At 45.4% G+C, this 22,100-nt stretch overlaps 2 protein-coding genes across 4 annotated transcripts in view; one reads left to right on the forward strand and one right to left on the reverse strand.

Moving 5' to 3' along the window:
* Positions 1–14,617, forward strand: part of LOC119194786 (disheveled-associated activator of morphogenesis 1-like) — a 50,788-nt gene extending 36,171 nt beyond the window's left edge. For 2 of the 3 annotated variants that reach the window (XM_037449161.2, XM_037449162.2), the window contains exons 3-26: positions 669–758; positions 4,157–4,228; positions 4,414–4,508; positions 4,852–5,185; positions 5,277–5,387; positions 5,498–5,601; positions 5,850–5,916; positions 6,040–6,157; positions 6,961–7,099; positions 7,326–7,384; positions 7,466–7,653; positions 8,094–8,402; positions 8,501–8,608; positions 9,478–9,507; positions 9,809–9,906; positions 10,203–10,287; positions 10,614–10,720; positions 11,405–11,493; positions 11,664–11,832; positions 12,025–12,132; positions 12,222–12,282; positions 12,372–12,503; positions 13,445–13,615; positions 13,964–14,617. In XM_037449161.2, coding sequence (XP_037305058.2) covers positions 669–758; positions 4,157–4,228; positions 4,414–4,508; positions 4,852–5,185; positions 5,277–5,387; positions 5,498–5,601; positions 5,850–5,916; positions 6,040–6,157; positions 6,961–7,099; positions 7,326–7,384; positions 7,466–7,653; positions 8,094–8,402; positions 8,501–8,608; positions 9,478–9,507; positions 9,809–9,906; positions 10,203–10,287; positions 10,614–10,720; positions 11,405–11,493; positions 11,664–11,832; positions 12,025–12,132; positions 12,222–12,282; positions 12,372–12,503; positions 13,445–13,615; positions 13,964–14,176 — 3,057 coding nt within the window. In that variant the 3' untranslated portion in view covers positions 14,177–14,617. The remainder of the gene's footprint in view (positions 1–668; positions 759–4,156; positions 4,229–4,413; positions 4,509–4,851; positions 5,186–5,276; positions 5,388–5,497; positions 5,602–5,849; positions 5,917–6,039; positions 6,158–6,960; positions 7,100–7,325; positions 7,385–7,465; positions 7,654–8,093; positions 8,403–8,500; positions 8,609–9,477; positions 9,508–9,808; positions 9,907–10,202; positions 10,288–10,613; positions 10,721–11,404; positions 11,494–11,663; positions 11,833–12,024; positions 12,133–12,221; positions 12,283–12,371; positions 12,504–13,444; positions 13,616–13,963) is intronic. The other variant, XM_037449163.2, reaches the window with a different exon arrangement.
* Positions 14,618–15,547: 930 nt separating this feature from the next.
* LOC119195400 (trans-L-3-hydroxyproline dehydratase) lies at positions 15,548–18,341 on the reverse strand. The gene is made up of 7 exons (XM_037450314.2): positions 18,226–18,341; positions 18,092–18,147; positions 16,673–17,157; positions 16,426–16,595; positions 16,219–16,341; positions 16,014–16,151; positions 15,548–15,834 (listed from the first exon to the last, which is right to left on the reverse strand). The coding sequence occupies exons 3-7, from the start codon at positions 17,148–17,150 to the stop codon at positions 15,709–15,711; spliced, it is 1,035 nt and encodes a 344-aa protein (XP_037306211.2). The 5' UTR covers positions 17,151–17,157; positions 18,092–18,147; positions 18,226–18,341; the 3' UTR covers positions 15,548–15,708.
* Positions 18,342–22,100: the final 3,759 nt, after the last annotated feature.

The following is a 22,100-nucleotide window of genomic DNA, read 5'->3' on the forward strand; positions in this document are numbered from 1 at the left end:
GTGATACAAAACGCATTGACGTGCTGATATCCGTCCCCCAAACTTAAACGCATGCCGAATGCGCAAAACACACCTTGTCTGATGTTCTTTTTTTTTTTTAAATCTCACCACAGACGTGCATCTAGTGTTCCAATGCCCTCTGGTATTTAGTCTTCCCAGCAGCACCCTTTGCGTGCCTCTGTGAAATATCTGTTAAGACGCTGTGACGCATGTTGTCTCCAGATGTTTGTTGCCACATGTCGAGCAGGCAGACCACGCCCTTCTCCCCCCCCCCCCCCCCCCTCCAACCGTTACTCACGCGTCTGACGCCCGCGGGACATGTGATTTCATCCATATTGGATTCGACGACGGGAAGAGCGGGTGATATCCAACCGATCACAGGGAGATTGAGCACGAACCCAACTCAAACAGAGGGCGTGGCTCCTTTGCAAACTGCTCCCGGCTGGCACTTTCTTCGTTATTTTAGGGGATAAACCGAGTTGATTATTGTGGATATGTGTAAGCTGGCCGCATGGCGGTGTGACAGCTTGTCCGTATTCTCTGAGCTGGCGTCTGAGAATGACGCCCTCTCTCTAATCTTCTCCATACCGGCATTGGTGAAGGATTGTGAAGACGTGGTATCTCGCATTCTTCTTAACCGTATCTGCATTTTTGTCCCCACTTTGCAGGATGAGCTCGATCTGTCAGAGAAGCACAGAGAAGCCATGTTCGCTCTGCCTGCGGAGAAGAAATGGCAAATTTACTGCAGCAAAAAGAAGGTAAAAGACTTTGACTGTGCATTGTGTCAAACTCCACATCAGCCTCCACAAGCTTGCTGGTGCTGGCTGGCTGCTTCTGGCTATGAATAATATCTGCAAATATCCTGCCAAGTTTGCGTAATCGCCTCCCTCATTGATTTGTTGAAGCTCCTAGGTTTCTAAGACACACATCACAAAACCTTGTATCCCTGTATTCCTCTGCTCACATACGGCATGAGGTTTATACAAGCCATATAAGATTAAAATACACATATTGAGTTGCTGACCAGCTGCAACAACGCCCAAATTCCTCCCTGAGGGGCATCCATAAAGGAATACTTCTATCTTTTATATAGCAAGTGCCTGTAATGTGTCGTATTGGAATATATTTTGCAATTAAACATTAAACACATTTTAAACACACCACCCCAGTACCACCAAGAGTGCTTCCTAATAACTTTATGACCTTAACACATCTCTTCAGTCACTCTTCTCATCACTATATAATAAGTCAGCGCCGCCTCTCAAAAGCTCCACCACGAATAACTCACCTAAGTGGATGCTACACAAGGTGGATGTAAAAATAGTGATATCTAGTGGGAGTAGCATGAAAGGCTAAATTGAGCCTTTTCCATTAGTCCACTAACAGAAGGTCGTATCAGGTTTCTGGTGACCCCAAGTTGTGTTTGTGTTTTCTTCGTTGTTGTGGTCTCATTGTTTGACTGTCCTCCCCGATTCAAGGGAAGGATTTCTAATCATTCGGTTTCTCCTTTTTAGATAATACACCTGTCTCATCAAAGCATTTGTGTAGCCATAACATAGTCTACCACTCTGTGCCAGTGTCATATTTTATTATGTCTTGGCGTCATGATAAAAGGACTGTCAGCTGTTCCTCCTTTCCCTTTATATTCATTTCTGTTCTGCATGCAGGAAAACACAGTTGTCTGGTCTAGTTTAGATCAACTGGGGTTGAGCTTTGAAGCCGCCCTCACATTTTTACAGCAGTGTTTCTGGAGGCCCCAGGTACGAGAGTCTAGGATATCCTGCCCTGACTGATATGCAGAAATGACGTGCTCTTCCTACATCCGGTTACAAACCGGAGGTGAGGAAAGCTTGGTGTGATGAATGAAGAGTCCTCCTCGAAAAAAAACACGGCTGCAGAAACCCATCCCTTTTACAAAGTATTGCGCTGGCTGGAAAAATGCAAATTACAAATAAGGGGTAAATCATTTTTTGATAACATGTTTGTCCCTTTTTGTGTTGATTTAAATTGAGCCCACAGGGTTTAGATATGTAGGAAGAAAAAGTTCCCTCCTCCATCACTGCTGAACCCAGGTTTTCGATATTAATATTACTGACATTGTCTTTTTAAGTAAGGTGTTGGTAGGCAGATTTAGTTGCTTTTGAATGGAACCAGCTAGCTGTTGGAATTGCATATGCTATGCTAAGCTAACTTGCTCATCACTTTTACCACACGGACAGGAGAGGGGATTCAAAGGAGTCAGATAACTCAAGTTGCTCCTTTTTTAAAGATCCATATATGCCAATAATGTGTATTTATGTCAACAGCTCATAATGCAGAAACACTACGTCTTGAGTCAATGAATATGACCTAAAAAATGATATCAATTACCCCTTGTTGGCTTAAGACTAACTTTGATTGAGTACAGTTGCCGTAGCTGAACGCAGCTATACGGCGAGAGACGACAGTGGAAATGACGACTGCATGGTGTGTGCCCCCGTTTCTACCGTGTCCCAATTAGTGGCCTCATTAGGACGAGTCTCCAGGCCCGCTTTGTGCCGCCGTACGCCATTTTAGAGACCACGCACTCTAGTTGCAGCATCGGTGTGAAGGTGAAAACAAATCTTTATGAGCCGCATCGACCTGCAGGGGGAGGGGATACATCAATATTGCTGAGTCGGCAGCGGGCCCTGGACCTGACCCAGAGAGATACAAACGTGTGTGTGTGGAAAAGAGGCAGAGGACACGGCCGGTTGGCCAATGCAAACAGGAAGGCTTCACTTCCACAGGTGCAGCTTTAGTGTGTCTGGCAGGAGGGGGGGGGGGGGGGGGGGGGACATTAAGAGGGCGCTTTGAGTGATCAGGCCCCTCTTTTTTGGCAGTGGCTCGGGTTCGGCCCGGAGGAGATAAGTCAGTCGAAGCAGCAAAGCTTCAGCTGTTTGGCTTGGCCAAGTTGAGCCGACAAAATCATGCTGCAGAGAATCCCTCTTCTTCTTCCTCCTCCTCCTCCTCCTCCTCCTCCATCAGCTCTCTGGTAGACTACGTCATCCGCCTGGAGGCCGATTTACTGATCCGGTTGTTAGCAGAGATTTCACAGTAAGGCAAAAAGACCCTCCTTGTTATTTGTGAGAGGACAGAGCTGCAACTTAACTTCTCTTCAAGCAGACTCAAAAACGACTCCGAACGTGCCTTTTGGTCTTTGCTTTCTGGGTGTGAAATAAATAAACTGGAGACATGTTGCTGTTTTAGAGAGTGCGGATTTCCGAGTCGAAAGATGAGCTCTTTGAGATGCAAAAGGAAGTGGTTCCCCGGGCCTCCTGCGTCTGCTCCGGTAACGGACTGAACTTGGTCCAGGCTCCCGCCGGGTCGAGTTGGCACCGGACGTGGGTGGAACAGCCGGATCAGACCTCCCCCCCCCCCCCCCCCCCCCCCCCCGTTCCCCGCAGACCAGCCAAAGCCTGCAGATTCTGTCGCAGCGGCCAAGTCTCTGCAGGCCGCTTTATTAACTGACGCCCAATTAGTTTCTGCTGGTCACAGCTCGCTTGGGCTTAATGGAGCCAAAGTTAAAATGAAAGCTGGGGGCTCTTTTATGTGCGGGCCGAGTGAACGCTCAAGTTATTCCCTCCTTAGTGTTTTTCCCCTTGAGTAATGAAATGAAATCATCCGAAAACCAATGTCTCGGAAGTTATTTATTTTTTCGCTCATGATGCATGAATCAGGCCACGTCGTTAATCCAACGCTCTAACATTCATTTGCTAATCTCGAGATTTAGTCGAGCAGCTGTGCTCTCTTTTCTTCTGACCACCTCCTGAAACTCTGTGAAGCGCTGGATGATAAAATGGGTTGACTATCTACCTACTTTGACTCCCTGCTCCATTTTTGGCTTTTTGTTCCCAGAACCTTCCATTCCAGGTGTTATTTTGGGGGGGGGGGGGGGGTTATTTGTTTCACTTCTTTCCAAAATCTAAAAATGATGAAATTAAGTTCTCCATCTGGTTCAGAGTTTAATTAATTGATTGATTAATTCAAATATATGTGACATGAACCAGCAAACAAATGATCCGTAAGACCAAAACATATTTTTTTAATATTTAATTAGTGTGTGACATTCCTTAAAAACAATCCCCACGGGGATGACTGGTCAGAATTATTCACTCTCATTTATTCTGTTTTTCAGGAACAAGAAGAAAACAAAAGCGCAACTAGTTGGCCTGAATACTACATTGATCAGCTCAATTCAATGGCAGCTGTAAGTAATGACATTTATTCTTCTCTTTGTTCTTCTCTATATTAATAACACTGAATAACGTAGAACGTATCAACTTTTAAAGCCTGTCGGGAACTAACAAATACCTTGTAAAATTAGCTGGGAAACAAGTACGGTTCGCTTTATTGGGCCTTGACTTCAGACTACGTTTGATGTTTGTTGGACAGAGAACGACGCTCCTCGCTCTGGAGAAAGAAGACGAGGAGGAGAGGAACAAAACCATCGAGAGCTTGAAGACTGCTCTGAGGACGCAACCCATGAGGTGGGAAAACACTTCTTTTACCAAATCTCCTTAAAAAAACTCCATAACACACACTGTTCGGTTCCTCACATCGGTATGTTAATGAGTCCTTTTTAGAAGTGCACACCACTAAAGGTCACTGCAGTGTTTTTCCATTGATGCATTACAGAATTTCCATTTCAGGGACCCTGCGCTTTTCACCACCAAATATAGAGAGGAGGTAGAGGGCGGATTAACGGACACACAGACGCACACGTTTAGCTTTTTAGATTGTGAAACCTCAGCTTTACTATGGGACATTTGTGCATTGAAATATTCGCCATTGAAACTGAAACCAAATCAATTTCCCCCGATCTCCTCTCAGGTTCGTGACCCGCTTCATCGACCTGGACGGCCTGACGTGCATCCTGAACTTCCTGAAGAGCATGGACTACGAGACGACCGAGTCGCAGATCCACACGTCGCTGATCGGCTGCATCAAAGCTCTGATGAACAACTCGCAGGGGCGCGCCCACGTCCTCTCGCACTCCGAGAGCATCAACATCATCGCGCAGAGCCTGGCCACGGAGAACATCAAGACCAAAGTGGCCGTGCTGGAGATCATGGGCGCCGTGTGTCTGGTGCCCGGCGGCCACAAAAAAATCCTGGAGGCCATGATGCACTACCAGCGCTTCGCCTGCGAGAGGACGAGGTTTCAGGTGGGCGGGAGCCGTCGATGGGCAACGTCCTTTAAACAGAGCGGTGTGTGTGGGGATGGGCAGCTCCCGTAATGACCTGTCAATCCCGCAGACACTTATAAACGATCTGGACCGGAGTACGGGGCGATACAGGGACGAGGTCAACCTGAAGACGGCCATCATGTCCTTTATAAATGCTGTCCTGAGTCAAGGTGCCGGAGAGGTGAGTGAGATGCATCAGACAGATTTGAGGTCATCATGTCCCTCAAGAGACTCTTTAAAACATTTCTCACTGCTAATTTATTCTTTTCTTTTTTTCTTTTTTAAATACAGACAAGTTTGGAATTCCGTATCCACTTACGTTACGAGTTCCTCATGTTGGGGATCCAACCAGTGATCGATAAGCTGCGGTCTCACGAAAACTCCACATTGGACAGGTGAGACGGAGCAGAACATGAAGTGATGTCTGGAGCTGTGCAAGAATGTACCTGTGATGCCGATCAATGTTCAATGATCAGAACAACAGGAAATCAATGTATAGCTTCGTAGACTGGTGGTTGCATAGAACATTCTAGTCACTCCTGAAAACAGCTGATTATTATATTAATATTTTATATTCCACCACAAGTGCTCCACAATTGCAAGCTGCCCTTCTTATCTAATGTTTCTTCACTCCCACTCTCAGGCATTTAGACTACTTTGAGATGCTGCGGAACGAGGATGAGCTGGCTTTGTCGAAACGTTTTGAGTTGGTAAGCTGGAAGAAGAAGAAAAACACTAGAATTTTCCAGTCCTCTTTTTTGCATTATTTGTGTCCGTAAAATATTTAGTACAAAAGTATTCACAGGGCTGTTGTTTCACTCCTTTTCCCACAGGTACATATCGACACCAAAAGTGCTAACCAGGTTTTTGATCTCATCCGGAAGAAGATAAACCACACTGATGCACACCCGCACTTTATGTCCGTCCTGCATCACTGTCTCCTCATGCCACGTGAGTGTGTCCCCACAATGTGTGATACTGGGCTGCAGACTATAACACGTTGGGGCAACTACTGTCACGCTGAAACACAGTTCAGAATCTGTTGTGCTGTTGTAATCGGATCAAAGGCTGGTGAGTTTAGAAATGAAATGTAATGAGGTGGCAAACAAAGTAGCAGTATGATTCCTGCAAAATAAACAGCATCAGGACCTTCTGGTCTCTGGCCAGAAAGATAACTATGTTGACTTTGTGCTGATTAGTCACTCCAGATATTTAATAAGCACATTCCCATCCAACTTGAGTTTTTTTTTTTTTACTGGATTAGAGTTTCAGCCAGCTTTCTCACGCCTCTTGACTTGAAAAAAAGAGCCACTAAACGGCTGCGTCTCTCTCTCTCCTTCCCTTACGAGTGGCTTTTCTTAATGAGACTCCCCTCGGTTGCTTTCCTGAGGCACCGAGCGTGTGATTAACACTTGAGCCGCAAACACTGTGCCGCGGTCACACTCAGGAGTTAATAAAAAGCCAGCTTGTTATGGTGCTTAAATAAGGAATCCGGATAACATCACTGAATATCAAGTGATGAATAGAATGATTGTGTATGTGTGTGTGTTAAATGGTTTTCAAGCTAAATAATTCCACAACAGTAAACATGTTGTCCCTCACGATGAACCATCACCAGTCAGTAACAAATACAAAGTGCTTCTCTTCATTAGCTAATTTCAATTCATCATAATGAAACAGCCTCTGTGGATCCAGCTTCTCCTGTGCTTACACTAATGGAGAAATCCATTCTAATCACTGCCCTCTCTGCTCAGACAAGAGAAGCGGCAACACGGTGCAGTACTGGCTGCTGTTGGATCGCATCGTCCAGCAGATGGTCTTGCAGAACGACAAAGGTCACGACCCCGATGTCACGCCACTGGAGAACTTTAACGTGAAGAACGTCGTCCGGATGTGAGTCTTCATTTCTTTCCCCCCTCTGTAAAAAGACAGAATGACGACATGGAACGGATTACTCGGCTCTCCAGTTTGAAGAATGTAGAGCACTGTTGTGTTTGAGGAGAATTTAATAAGCCTTGTGTGCTGGTGGTCACAAGCAGCTTCACTTTTAAGTTCAGAAAAACAAAGCCTGGAGTCTATGTGTGTGTGTGTGTGATTATGTGTGTGTTCCTCTCTACAGGCTGGTCAATGAAAATGAGGTCAAACAGTGGAAAGAGCAGGCAGAGAAAATGCGAAAGGGTTAGTAAGACTATCAACGATCCAATCAATTTGAAATGAAAACCACGCTTTGAGTTAACGCGCCGCGGCCTCCCATCTCAGAGCACCACGAGCTGCAGCAGAGGTTTGAGAAGAAGGAGCGCGAGTGTGACGCAAAGACTCAGGAGAAAGAGGACATGATGCAGACGCTCAACAAGATGAAAGAGAAGCTGGAGAAGGAGAGCACCGAGCACAAGAATGTCAAGCAGCAAGTGGCCGAACTCACCGGCCAACTGCACGAGCTCAGCACCGTACGTCGTCCTTTGTGTACATGTATCAATATTTTTGAAAAACCAAGACAAAAATGTCTCTTTAAATGCATAGCGCAGAGGAAAGGGGTTGGGTTGAAATGGGCACCCCTTTTCTAGATGGGAGGCTGTTCCCTCTCTGTGTACCTCGTCCCCCTCATGTTGCTTAGAGGCCAAGATTCAGCATGTTCAAACAGAGGTTAACATGATTACATTGGGAATGATCAGGGGAATTTCCCTCCCAGGTCATATCTCTTTAATCCTCCTCGTACCTTCAGGGTTAGAGGCCACTGTTCCAGGACATAAATCATTCAATGGGGATTTGAAGGGAAACATTCAGTGTTTTATTATTGTAGTTGAAATGATGCGGCCGGCGACATCCTGTCTTTAATCGCAAGTGTTTTCCTGTCCATTGTTGAGATTGCGTAACGCTCTCCCTGCAGAGACGGGCAGCTGTTGTTCCTGGAGGCCCTCCCGTTGGCCCCGGACCCCCCGGAGGTCCTCTGCCTCCTCCACCCGTGCCAGCTTTCGGAGGGATGTGCCCACCTCCCCCGCCGCCCCCTGGAGGCATGATGCCTCCTCCACCTCCCCCACCACCTCCACCGGGTGGACCCCCACCTCCTCCTGGATGCCCACCCATCGGGGGTATCCCTCCCCCGCCGGGAGCCCCGCTGGGACCGTCCCTGAAGATGAAGAACATTCCCCAGCCGTCCAACGCACTCAAGTCCTTTAACTGGTCCAAGTTGGCTGAGGTGAGAACAGAAAAATACCTGAATATGTGATCTAAAGCAATCTGATACCTTGATGCTTTGTGTTAGAATACGAGATGTGAACGTCTTCTTGTCCTCAGAATAAACTGGAGGGGACCGTCTGGATGGAGGTGGACGATGCCAAGGTGTTTAAAATCCTGGATCTGGAGGACATTGAAAGGACCTTCTCAGCCTATCAGAGACAGCAGGTACTGAGGACGCTGCAGTTCACCTCCCAGCTCTTCAAGCCCCCCCTCTGGGCTCAGCTGGCTTGCAGTTTGGGATTTAGGCTTTGCTACTACTGCTGAGATTTTGTCTTGATTTGCAACTTCTGATTTGGGGAGGGGAAAGATCAAATAAACGGGGGCAGATAAATTGGCAGAAATATTTGGGGTTTTATTACATGCCAAACATTCGGTAGCACTTTGTGACTCCCAGATCTATAATGCATCGTAAGCTCTCTATAATTCGCTTATATTTTTTATTATAAGCACTCATAAACCTTCATACTGCTTTGTAAAAACGATCAAACAGGTCACAGGGCATTTTAATGGGATAAGCATAAGAGTTTAAATACATTATGGTCTTTACTAAAATGTGTGTTATATGAAGATTATAACGCACGATAAGTCTGTTTATAACTCATCATGTGTATGAATTCTGCTTTTGTGGTTGAAAATGCATGAGTGAGTTGCTCAGAATCAGTTCCTTCTTCAGTTTGCGGGGGATCAGTAGTGCGGTTGTTAGTTGAAGAGAATGAGCATGTCTTATCAAAGTTCAATATGCATGCCCAACATTCAAAAGTAGGTCTTTCAAAAAGACTTAACTGGGAGCTTCTCTGTTCACAAAGCGACAAAATATGCAAAATTTAGATTTCTTCTCTCTTTTGTTTTTGTGCACAGCATGTGCCCCACACACACTCGCGTCTCATTGCCGCTCCCTCCATTACTGAGGATCCGCCAGCACAGAATGAGCTTTGATTCATTAGGCGGTTTATTTTTATGGGCTGCAATCACGTAACTGCTTTACTTATTCTAATCAGTGCTTACATCTTCCCTGCTTCTTGCCTGCATTTTAGGACTTCTTTATGATCAATAACAGCAAACAGGTGAGTGCTCTTACGGTACAGTAGATGTACATAAGTCTAATTGTTGTATTGTTCTCTAATGTGTGCAATGAATACATATGACACGTTACACTGTCGAGTCAGCTGCTTTTATTTATGTCGTGTTTGCATGCACCGATTTCTACGTCTTTGTAATGCAGTTCAGCGTTGGTTTTTGGATTTTAGGCCATGTGTCCTCTTCTTTCCTGTCGTGTGTCTTTGGGGTGACGGTTACTAAAATGCTGATTGGTCCAGGTGTGAATAGCCCCATGGGGCTCTAACCTCCTCATCACTTTGCTCACAGAAAGAGGCAGAAGACGACGCGCTCAGCTCTAAAAAAGTCAAGGAGCTGTCGGTCATCGACGGCCGTCGAGCTCAAAACTGCAACATCCTTCTCTCGCGGTAAGTTTGCATCGGCGTAAAAAACACCTAGAAAGCATAAACAACACTGCAGGGGTTGTGATGGATATTTTCCTGTGGATGTAAAATCTTGTTTTTCCAAAAGTTAAATTTCAGTAATTGCCTTTTCAAAAAGCTGAATGAGAGATGAATAAAATTGACATCACATATAGTTCTATATTAGCATCAAAACATGTATTCACTCATCTATCATGCTTTAGGAAGTATTGCATTTCCATGCGATATGATTTAAATTGAACTAAAAGCGGTGGAAAGTAATGCACCTCTCTGCGCTGCAGGCTTAAACTTTCCAACGAGGAGATGAAGAGAGCCATTCTGACCATGGACGAGCAGGAGGACCTCCCCAAAGACATGCTGGAGCAGGTACGTCTCTGATGGATCAATCCAACACACTCATTCAGTGAGTGCACTATAAATAGCAGCCGAGTGAATTGATGCCTGTCGGCCCGACCTTCAGCATTAAGCCACGTGTCCCCTTATTTCCAGAGCTGTTACTGGAATTGCTGCAACAAAACAACAGTGTGCTTTGTTGGTTTTTCGACGGTGGGATGCGACAGCAGAGATAAACCCCTTTTCGGACACCTTAATATGTTTAATTGCTTCAACAGACCGCGTGATGAATCTCTCCAACACAAATGAGTACAGCTGAATGTTTGGGGGTTAATGAGTTTGGTTCTTTTTGTCATCAGCTTCTGAAGTTTGTCCCAGAGAAGAGCGACGTGGATCTTCTAGAGGAGCACAAACATGAGCTGGACCGAATGGCGAAACCCGACCGCTTCTTCTACGAGATGAGCAGGTACTTTTGCTTTTTTTTTTCTACATTCTTTTACCTTTTTTAAATTCTGTATTAAACGCATATTGTCATCAGACCTGACTGCACCGGGTCGGCGCAGCGCTCTGCAGACAAACAAAAGCCTCTCAGTCGGGGCAGATAAGAGTAATGACTCATGGGTTTCTATGTAGCCAGGAACAATGGCTGAATGTGTGAATCATCTTAATTCTGTTGGAGATAAAATCAAGTCTGTAACATAATAACAGTGATTACTGGGTCTGATAAAAAAGAACAAAGTCATTGTGTCACAACTCGGGAGCTAATTGCATAAATACATCTGAAACTAAAATAACTGTCATTCCCCACAGAATAGTGACAATAGAAACATATAGTTAGAGTTTGGCTTTATTGTTAATAATTCACCGCAGTTCGGGGGTTTTTGTTGTTGGAGTTTACTCAAGAGTATCAAAGTCACATTGGTATTCATTATCTGCCGAGTCAGCGGTTTATAATGAACAACACCGACCAAAATAAGCTTTGTTACCACAACTCTATGTGTGCGATTGAGTGAGCACGCAGGCGTTTTGCTTTATTTTATATGTCCCCGTTGGCGGCTTTGTCGACTTGGTGGGTTACGATGTTTTATAACATGTTATTCCTATTTCTATTTCTGTCTCATCTGATACACATTTTCTGCCCCCTGTCCAGAATAAACCACTACCAGCAGAGGCTGCAGTCTTTATACTTCAAAAAGAAGTTTGCAGAGAGGATAGCAGAGATCAAACCCAAAGTCGAAGGTAAAATAAAACATAATTGTGACATAACTCCTAACCGGAAAGTAAGAAATGATTCCCCTTTGAAGCGTTTCTGTGGTCGTAGTTTTATTTTTTAGAAGTGCCAAGCTCCCTTAGTCTAAAAATGAATCAGTCAGACACCTTTATTGTTGTTTGATGTGTTCCTGTCTCAGCTCTCAGCAGGGCGTCTAAGGAGGTTCTGCACAGCAGAAACCTGAAGCAGCTGTTGGAGGTGGTGCTGGCCTTTGGAAACTTCATGAACAAGGGTCAGAGGGGGAACGCCTACGGCTTCAAGGTGTCTTCACTCAACAAGATCGCCGATACTAAATCCAGTATCGACAAGTAAGAACTATTTTCCTCTTATTTGATGTTACCGTCTAATGAAATAAAATCGTCATGTCACTTGCTTTTAAAATGGATAGTTTAAAGGGACTCTCCCAAAGATACGGTTTTGAGGAATTGGAAAGATTATATGTGATACGTCCGCTGCCTCGGCGGTTTCTCCGCCTCACCGTGTCTCTACGTCTCTCGCAGGAACATAACCCTCCTGCACTACCTGATCACCATCCTGGAGAAGAAATATCCCAAAGTCCTGATGTTCCAGGAGGACCTGCAGAGTCTCTCTGACGCCGCCAAAGTCAAGTAGGTGGAGCTGCAAAGAACAAAGAACCTGCTGCCTGCCTCACAGCTCCCTCACAGCTGATTTCAACCACCGCTTTTGCCTTTCGCAGCATGACCGAGCTGGAGAAAGACATCGGCAACATGCGCAGCGGCTTGAGAGGCGTGGAGAGCGTGAGTCGCGGAGACGCCGCAGCGCACCTTCCTTCCTTCCGTCGTTCGTGCCGCCGTACGCTATTTGAGTGTTTGACCTTCTCTCGCAGGAGCTGGAATACCAGAAGAAGAGGCCGCAGGAGCCGGGCGACAAGTTTGTGTCGGTGGTGAGTCAGTTCGTCACCGTGGCCAGCTTCAGCTTCTCCGACGTGGAGGACTCGCTCGTCGAGGCCAAGGAACTGGTACGTGGCTGAAAGCTGAGGCCCCACAGACACACGGAGCCCCGCGTCCCCCCCTTTCCCCCCCCCCTCGGACGCCCGCTGTGGTTAATTGTGTTGGACCTTGCGTTATTTAATGTAAGCGGTTTTCTGATGGAGCCGTTGCGTCGCACTGTGGGTGTTCGGCGTGGATTTCGGAGTCCAACACAACGCGGTTTCACTCGGGACCAATTTGTAGTGCAAAAGGAAAAAAGGTGAACCTGGCAGACGTTTTATGATAAATAAGTCTTGTTTTACTACCAGAAACCTGAGCACGTTCACCTCTCTGGGAAAAGCTCGACACCCTGAAGTTAAATTCCGCCCACATGTATTGTTGAAGGGTTTTTATCCGCGAGCAGGTTTTTCACTCCATTGTTTGTGTTACGCCGACCCGAGAGCTCACAGACCTTTTGGTTTCTTTACTGTGTGCCACCGTGAAATGTGTCTACAGTGGTCCTCTCGGTTGGAAATCAGAGAACGTATTGACCTCTTTAAACTGTAAGAACGAAAGAACACGTTAACCAACTATTCATTTGCTAGAAATAAGTGAGTTAAATGCATCACTGCTCCACCTGATGTTGTTGTTTCATGGAGAGATGGCTTCCCATCTCAGGAGGACTATGTTCTCAGCACGGCCTCACATCTGGACGACCTATATTTTTCTACTTACTGTGAAAAACACTCCACATACACGTTGCCTTAATTTGGGCTCTGGCTCCAGTCTCAATCAGTAACTGGTCACATTTGAGTTAACGTGGGCTTCAAAGCCAAACTACTGGTACCCTGCTCTTATTTCAAAGGAACGCAGACCTAACGAGTCGCCTGTAAAACAGTCAAAGACGGAGTAAAACATGGTTCTGCTGTGTTCCGCTGTAAATCTAATCCCATGCGCCCCCCCTCCCCCCCACTTGTCTTTGCTTCTGCAGTTCCTGAAGTCAGTAAAGCACTTTGGCGAGGATGCCAGCAAGATGCAGCCAGATGAGTTCTTCGGCATCTTTGACCAGTTCCTGCAGTCGTTCGCTGAGGCTCAACAGGAGAACGAGAACATGCGGAAACGCAAAGAGGAGGAGGAGCGCAGGGCCAAAATGGAAGCTCAGGTAGGTTTACCATACAAACCAGTTACAAAACCATGGAGGACAAACTGACATATTGTGTAAACTCCGGCATTAAATCAGCGTTAAAGTGAGGCTTTACACTTCAGCTACTGCGTTGGTTGAAAGGAACAGTTTAACATTTTAAAGAAAACACATGAAGACGGCCCCCAGTTGGCTTGGCACAAGGACGGGGAACGAGGAGAGAAGGTACGACTGAGATAACAAACGCCACCTGCCAGGATCGGCAACAAAGGGCTTTTGAGGTGTTGACACTTTAGCAGAACTAACGGCTAGCCAGCTCAGCTGCTGCTTTCCTACTTTGTGCTGAGCTTTTTATTGGTGTGCCACCAGCTGAAGGAGCAGAGGGAGAGGGAGCGCAAGGCTCGGAAAGCGAAGGCCAACGGGGAGGACGACGGCGGGGAGTTCGACGACCTGGTGTCGGCGCTGCGGTCCGGCGAGGTCTTTGACAAGGATTTATCCAAGATGAAGCGCAACCGCAAGCGCATCAACAGCCAGACGACGGACGCTAGCAGAGAGCGACCGGTCACTAAGCTCAACTCCTAGGTTCCCCCGTGGGTCGAGCTGACATTGACATTCCTCCGCGCACCCCCCAAACCCCCCCCCCCACCCCCAGCTCGGCCTTGCATCATCGCGGCGACACCACACACACACACACACACACGCAGCACAACCAACGGATGTTTCATCCTCTGAGGTTTTCATGCTGAAAGAAATCGGAGAAGAAGCCAAAACTTGTTGACGACCAAATGTGACAATTCCCGCCGAAGGATCGGTTTGGTCAAGTGAAATGTTTTTACGCTGTTGCGTAAGAACTTGATGTTCTCCCTACGGGGGAGAAAAAGAAAAAAAAACCTCCAGGTGTAAGAGATGCTGATGCTTGTTGATAGAACAGTGCTGTGCTGTTTTTGTATGTCGGAATCTATGCACAGAGTGCAGCTAGCAGACTCTTTCTGAGCTTGATGCTCGATCTAAACGGGAAGACCATTCCTTTAAAAAATAAATAAAAAAACCACACACAAACGGGGCCATTTTGTACGGACTGATTTCATCGATTGAGGAGGCTGTTTTCATGCCTGAGAGATCATTGGGAGAAAGACTGAAGCTGAACTTCCTCTTGACCCCCCCGCTGTCCTCTTGCAGTCAGAAACCACCACAGGACTGAGACAGACGTGGTTTTTACTGCAAGTGACGCGGCCGAGAAGTTTTTCTATTCATCGTTATTGACATGCAGCATTTATATATCGGATCACCATGTTTTATTTGAAGTTGTTTCCTGTTAAGAGCTGGCCTTAACTCTGTTGTTATGTGTTGGGTGGGTACTCTCCAAAGGCCTGGGTCTAACCTGCCGTTTCACTACAAGTGTGGGCACTCATGTCATAGATTACATATATATCTCGATATATATATATATATATATATAAGGTTGCGTGCTTGTTACACATGCACATATAAATTCACAATTACTATGCTAAATGCTATTAAAACAAAACCCAGTCGATGCAATACACCTGTTGTCCCCCTCCCAAGGGAGTGCCCTCCTCCATGTTTTCGTTGACTAGATGGAAAATGTCTCCTGTGCACTGGCTGGATTCACTCTGCAAAGTGTGTGGACGTGAACCTGTCCCCTGTGTGAATCCATCCAGTGTCAAACACCTCCATTGGACTTTTATAATTTAAATATTGCTTTCTATTGTACCTGATGGTAATAAATGGGTGAAACAGTTGTGAGTTTTTGTTCTCAGTAGCTAAGCTCATGCACTTCACTCCCGATGCAGAGTCGGGTTAAAAAGACCACGATAGCGACCAGGCTCACGGCGCCATGTAGTGGTCAGTAGATGTAACTGAACAGAACACTTATTACGTTAAACCACATCAGTCTTTGTCAGTGAATCTTAAAATCAAACTGATTTTATTGATCTACTACTCGTACATATATTCATAGTAAACATTGGTTTCTTTGCAGTTTATTACAGATCCAATTCTTTTCTCTGAGAGCGTTAGGATTTAATAGTGTTTCAACTACAAAGTGCTATAATGCTCTAACATGTATAATCATGTTTGATGGCCATCGAGGCTCACTTCAGCAGAAAACCACCCGTCAGCTCGTCTTCAGGCTCCTGCACGAAGCACGAGGCTCCGGTGTAAAACGCTCTGCCGGCCACTTCCACCACTACCGCCTTGAAGTCTCCGCACTTGACCTCCTGAACAGAAAATCACAAAATGGACAAAAGAACGTGAAAGACTTTTCTGTGATAAAGACAAACGAGCCTACAAAAAGGGCAGAGTTGATCTGCTAAAGTCGTGATAAGCTGATTAGTGTCATAAAAGCATTTTATTTTGAAAAACAAGCCAAACCATGATTCATTTCAGAACTTCCCACCTCGACGGCTTTCCCCGTGAACCGGGACCCAGTGGCGCCGCTCTGGAAGGTCCTGCTCTGGTTCAGCTGGATGAGACCTTTGTGATACTGCAGAGCCACGCGGGCCGTCACGCCGGAACCGGTGGGGCTCCGGTCCACCTGGGAACACGTTTATTAACCCGGTCGAGTCTCAGACAGCTCTCAAAAACAAATGTCCGTGAAGTACCTGAGCCTCGGCGAACACGCAGATATTGGCGGTGGGCTCAGAGGAAAAGTCATCTTTGCCGTCGGTGAGGATGGTGCCGTAGAGGAAGGCCAGGTCGTCACTGGTCGGGTGGTGTAGCTTCACCTGGTGAGAGAACGCCGGAAACTGTGAAATCCACAAAAGCGCTTCGCTGGACGGAGCCCTCTAAATCCACATCCGTCCTCCCACCTGAGATTTCACCGCGCTGGTCACGGCCGCGGCGGCGTCGACCAGATCTCGAGACCTGGACGCGGTCACGTCCAGGCCGAACCTCTGGGCGTCCACGAAGGCGTAGAAGGCTCCTCCGTAGCCGATGTCGACCGTCACCTGGCCGAACCTTTCCACCGCCACCGTCACGCCTGGTCGGAAAAAAAAGGCATTTATCGATCCCAGGGGCCGTGGAAACCCGTTCCTTTCCGGAGCGGGGTCCTCCTACCTGTTGCGAACGCAAACGCAGGCACGCTGAGAAACCTCACCGCTCCCGTCTTGCCGCCGGAGTACTCGACAAAGGCCCTCACCAGGCCGCAGGGGCAGTGGATGTTCACCTGCGTCTCCGGCGAGCGCGGCTCCTTCACCAGCCCGTAGTCCACGGCGTAGCGGCCCAGCGCGATGACGGCGTGGCCGCACATGGTGCTGTAGCCCTCGTTGTGCATGAACAGCACGCCCAGGTCGGCCTCGGGCAGCTCGCTGTCCACCACGAGGGCCCCGTACATGTCGTAGTGGCCCCGCGGCTCGTGCATCAGCGCCTTCCTGAGGTGGTCCAGGTGCTCCCGGAAGTAACGGCGCTTGGACAGCACGCCGTCACCTTTGACCTCCGGGTAGCCGCCGCGGATGATGCGCAGAGGCTCGCCGCCCGCGTGCATGTCGACCACCGAGAGCTCGTCTCCCGTGTGAGGCGGGAGCTTCGTTTCCATTTCAATGCTGATAAGAGAAAATGTGATGATGAGTGATCTTTTCCTTGAGGTTTCTTTTTGTGATCGTAGTAAAGAGCCGTGTCATAACGTAGCGAGCGCTTTAAATCACAATCTGCTTTAGATGGTTCATCAATTACTCTGCCAGACCTCGTCATTCATAAGCGCTCTGTTTAGATCTTGTGCATCCACTCTGAATGCACCAACTGCACCTTGTGGCATCGCTTTAACTCTGGAATATCCAGATTAACAGCAGTGGCTTGTGGTCCAAGTCGGACGAATCGGATCCTTCTGAAGCCTCCTGCTCCTTGGATCCGCAGACCACCACCACCATTAAGTCCAAGTAGGTTCCTCTTTTTGTATTCTTTAACAGTTTCTTGTTAAACACTTGAATGATCTGTGTTAGTCCCTCTAACTCTTTTCTGTTCTCCTCCATGAAGCTTCTGTTAGTTGTGTTTTCTCCTCCCCCCCAGCTCACAGCTGTGTCTCCTTTATCTTCTTACTTTCCCCACCTTCTTTTCAGATTGTGGTGGAAAAGGGTTATTCTGTGCATTGTTCTTTTCTCCTTTTCTGCTATAACCTTTTATTGGATCTGTCCTGCTAAATAAAAACCATGTTACTAAGAACACGCCAATACCCAAAGCCCCAAAATAAAGATTTAGAAGAGTCTTTTCATCGGACTCTTCACGTTTCTTGTTGTTTAGCTCAACTTTGACTGTAAGCTTCTTCTTGTCGCAGAAGGAGTAGGTTACTGGTGGGAGTTGAAAGGATGACTGTGCAGACTTTTTTTTTTGTATGTCACCGAATCGTTTTTTGTGAAGACGGATTTTATTTTGAAAAACTTTATGTATGTAACGTCAATTGCGCAAATTGACGTGTTGCAGGCTTTTCTCTGAAAACACACTAAAAATGCGAAATTTTCGTAAAGTAATTATCATACGAACCGTTTTATGACGACACGACGTGTTTCCACAATGCGCGTGAGGTCTTCCTTTAAGTTCTGTAGACGGAATGGATTCTGTTTTACAAGCGAAGAAATCTATTAACAAAATACGACGTTACAATACTGTAAACGCACTAATTAAAACTGTACAACTCCCGAAATAACAGCTTCGTTGCTTAAAGACTTTTCTCTCCGATACACAAACCCATGTGACCCGTGGTTCGACTCGTTCTGCGCATGCGCGTTTTAGTTTGCAAACAGGAAAAATAAGACATTACCGCCACCTCGTGCTCTGAAGGGCACAACAAACCGTTCCCTGTATATGGAAGTAAATCTGTGCCATCGGGGGTTGAAATAAAAAGTTGATTGAATTTCTAGCACTGAATATTTATGCATTGAAATTATGTACCTGAATGTTTTTCAACATTAAAACACCGCAAAAAAATTCAACCTAAAAAAAAAAAATGTTGAAATATTCGAAATGGAGGCTACAATATTCAACCGCAAAAAATTCAACCTTGGCACACCAATATGCGGAGGCTACAATATTCAACCCAAATAAATTCAATCTTGGCACACCAACATCCGGGACACTAAGGTAGAGCAATCGATTCTAGATTCAAGATCAGTAGCGTGCGTCAAGCTGAAGGAGCGAGCACCCAAAACACCTTCGGCTTCGGATTGTATCCATGTCCAATAATAACGGGACTTTAACTCTTCTTCATGCCATCAGTGTGGCAACGTATGAAGAAATACATAAAAGAACATATAATGTTCACCCTAAACCAAAACGTTTGCTTGCCACTGACGATATACAACTCTATTAAATTATACAAATCAACTGAAATCGATTAAGCTCGGTTGGCCGAGTGGGTAGCACAGCCGCTCTGTGGCACTACGTAATTTTGCGCGACACGGTTCGAATCCCGGTTGTGGCGGACTTTTAATAAATGTTCTTTTATGTATTTCTTCATACGTGGCAGTGACGTAGTGCTCACTTATACAATCGTAATCGCTGCAATGGATATGGGATGCATTTTTGAACATTTTCAGAACAATATGTTTGCAAATGTGTGACGACTCAAGTGACGGAGGCAGACAACACCTGCCTGCCGGGGGGAAACAAACACGCACCCGTAGCCAAACCAGTAGGTTCAAAAACCAGTAGGCACGTAACACCGGGGGAAAACAAACACGCACCCGTAGCCAAACCAGTAGTTCAAAAACCAGTAGGCACGTAACACCGGGGGAAAACAAACACGCACCCGTAGCCAAACCAGTAGTTCAAAAACCAGTAGGCACGTAACACCGGGGGAAAACAAACACGCACCCGTAGCCAAACCAGTAGTTCAAAAACCAGTAGGCACGTAACACCGTCACTGAAAAATGGGTTCTCGTTTCAGACTTTACGAGCAAATACAGGATCCCTTTGAGATAAATTCTAAAGCCTCGCATTAAGACGTACATCCCTTTATGTAAGACTCTGCGCTACTTGCAGGTCGCTGTGTTGTGCCAGATCCTCAATAAAGTTTACCCATGGTCATGAAGACTCATTTAACGTTACGTGGACTTTGAATGTCGCTTAATACCCAACTGAGATCGGCTTGTGCCGCTGTGAAAAAGGATCCTTCCACCGACGCTACTGCGGTTATTCCTGCATGTCCTGTCGGGTTTATGCGTCTGCGCGCTCCGTTAAAGCCGCTGCCCCCCCCCCCCCCCCCCCACTACGATACAGCGGCTCATCTGCCTCTTCAAGCGCGTTCCTGGTTTTCAAAACTCCGCCAATCACTCCTAACAGCTTGTCGAAGGATCTCAGCATCATTAAATGAATTCAAAACTAGAAGAAGAGGCGTATTGTGAGCGGCTGTACGCTCTCGTTTAACTTCCGCTTAGTTCATGTCCAACACAGTCTGTTAATGTACAAATGTCAGCTGTCTATTACGGAATCTTACAGACACAAACCACACTGATGACATGAAGAAGAGTTAAAGTCCCGTTATTATTGGACATGGATACAATCCGAAGCCGAAGGTGTTTTGGGTGCTCGCTCCTTTAGCTTGACGCACGCTACTGATCTTGAATCTAGAATCGATTGCTCCTCCTTAGTGTCCCGGATGTTGGTGTGCCAAGGTTGAATTTATTTGGGTTGAATATTGTAGCCTCCGCATATTGGTGTGCCAAGGTTGAATTTTTTGCGGTTGAATATTGTAGCCTCCATTTCGAATATTTCAACATTTTTTTTTTTTAGGTTGAATTTTTTTGCGGTGTTTTAATGTTGAAAAACATTCAGGTACATAATTTCAATGCATAAATATTCAGTGCTAGAAATTCAATCAACTTTTTATTTCAACCCCCGATGGCACAGATTTACTTCCATACCTGTAGACTCAAAAAATATCAATCAATGATCCTTCTCATAATTAACAACTTATTATGTGTGTGTCGTCCATTCCTGTAGGTTTTGAAACAGTATTACTTTATATTGTCTTCAAATTAATATAATATATAACAAATGTGAAAAAATTAATCTTTTATTGAATATGGCAGAATGGCAGGTTCTAAAATAATTAAAGATTGGCATTACATTGAAATGGAAAACCCTCACCTACATGTCATACGTAATTTTTGAGATTTTCCTTTTAAAGATAATGTAAAATAAAAGAGGAGCGTAGACTCATGAATGATCTTTTAAAAGGCTTTGAATTTAAAATCCTAAATCAGAATGTCGCAAAATTCTCACTGTGGTTTGTTTGCTATTTCCCTACCTGGTGCCTGCTAATTTATATGTATATATTCATAAAATTGGATTCATATTTTTCCAGTTTGCATGCGGTTATCATTATTATTGCATAAGCTATTCATAAAATGCAGAATTTTTCATTCATTGATTTAATTGATTGATGTATAGATAAATGAATCAATGATATACCTCAAATGAATGTGATATTCCTCAAATCTTCACTGGACCTTGACTCTTATTTTGAAGTTCCTCTAATGCCTTCTAAAGGAGGCTTGCTTGACTGCAGCCCAAAACTGATTATGACTTCAAAGTTGGACACCTTTTGTTGTTCCCTGTTCCATCTCCCAAAATGTCCCTTTTCTGTAACCTTTGTCATCAATTGAATCGAAAACAGTCTGTAGAAAATAAGTCAACGGACACTGATATGACTCACTTTGATGAAGAAAATAAAACTGTAAAAGACAAGAAAAACAACCTTTATGCGGTTTTCTCTGTGTTGGATTTACATAGAGACTGACTTTAGTTGCATAACAAAGAAAACTAAACAGACGGTGAGGAGGCATCACTTTTTCATTACTCATTTCACTGTTTACAGGTTTCCCTGAATGCATGCAACGGCATTTATACACGTGATATAAAATAGATGAACGCATGCTTTCATACTCACAGTTCGTACGGAGATGATTCAGCCACACAAACATTTTTTTAAGAACATCTCAAACTAAAACGGTAACCATGGCGTGTGGTCATGTACATCATTGTAATCGTCTTTATACAAACGCAACAAACAAATGCAAACGTTTGCATCACAAAGAGCAGTGTCAGTTCATTCAGGCTTGCATAGCAGCGTGTCCTTAATGTTCTAAAAGGATTCATTGCAGCTTACAGTTACTCAAGGATAAAATCATTCATACTAAAATAAATACTGAAATTTTACAATAGAGCAAAGGAACCTGAGCAGGAGCTACAGTTACGTGATGGGATGCACAGTAAGGTTGCTCAAAAGTATTCTCATTTTGCCAAAAGAACACAAAAAATAAAGAATGATATTGAACGATCCAACTCTATTAAAGCAGCTCTTCCTATTTCACATGCATGGGAATGAAGCTCAGACACCATGTAAAGAGTTTCTAAACCATATATAAAATAAATGCATAGTGCGGTGACATATTCAAAGGAGAAAATCACCCCCAAAATATAGAAACTCTAAACAGAATAAACATTTCTACAGTAACATACGCTCAAAAAAATAAGAGTTGACCACGTCTCA

Source organism: Pungitius pungitius, chromosome 20 (assembly GCF_949316345.1).
Source record: "Pungitius pungitius chromosome 20, fPunPun2.1, whole genome shotgun sequence".
NCBI classification, from domain to species: Eukaryota; Metazoa; Chordata; class Actinopteri; order Perciformes; family Gasterosteidae; genus Pungitius; species Pungitius pungitius.

Coding starts and splice junctions, on each gene's coding strand:
- LOC119195400 (XM_037450314.2), bottom strand. CDS start 17,150: ATGGAAACGAAGCTCCCGCCTCACACGGGAGACGAGCTCTCGGTGGTC. Junction 16,152..16,218: donor GCGTGTTCGCCGAGGCTCAG/GTACTTCACGGA, acceptor ACGTGTTCCCAG/GTGGACCGGAGCCCCACCGG. Junction 15,835..16,013: donor TCACGGGGAAAGCCGTCGAG/GTGGGAAGTTCT, acceptor TTTTCTGTTCAG/GAGGTCAAGTGCGGAGACTT.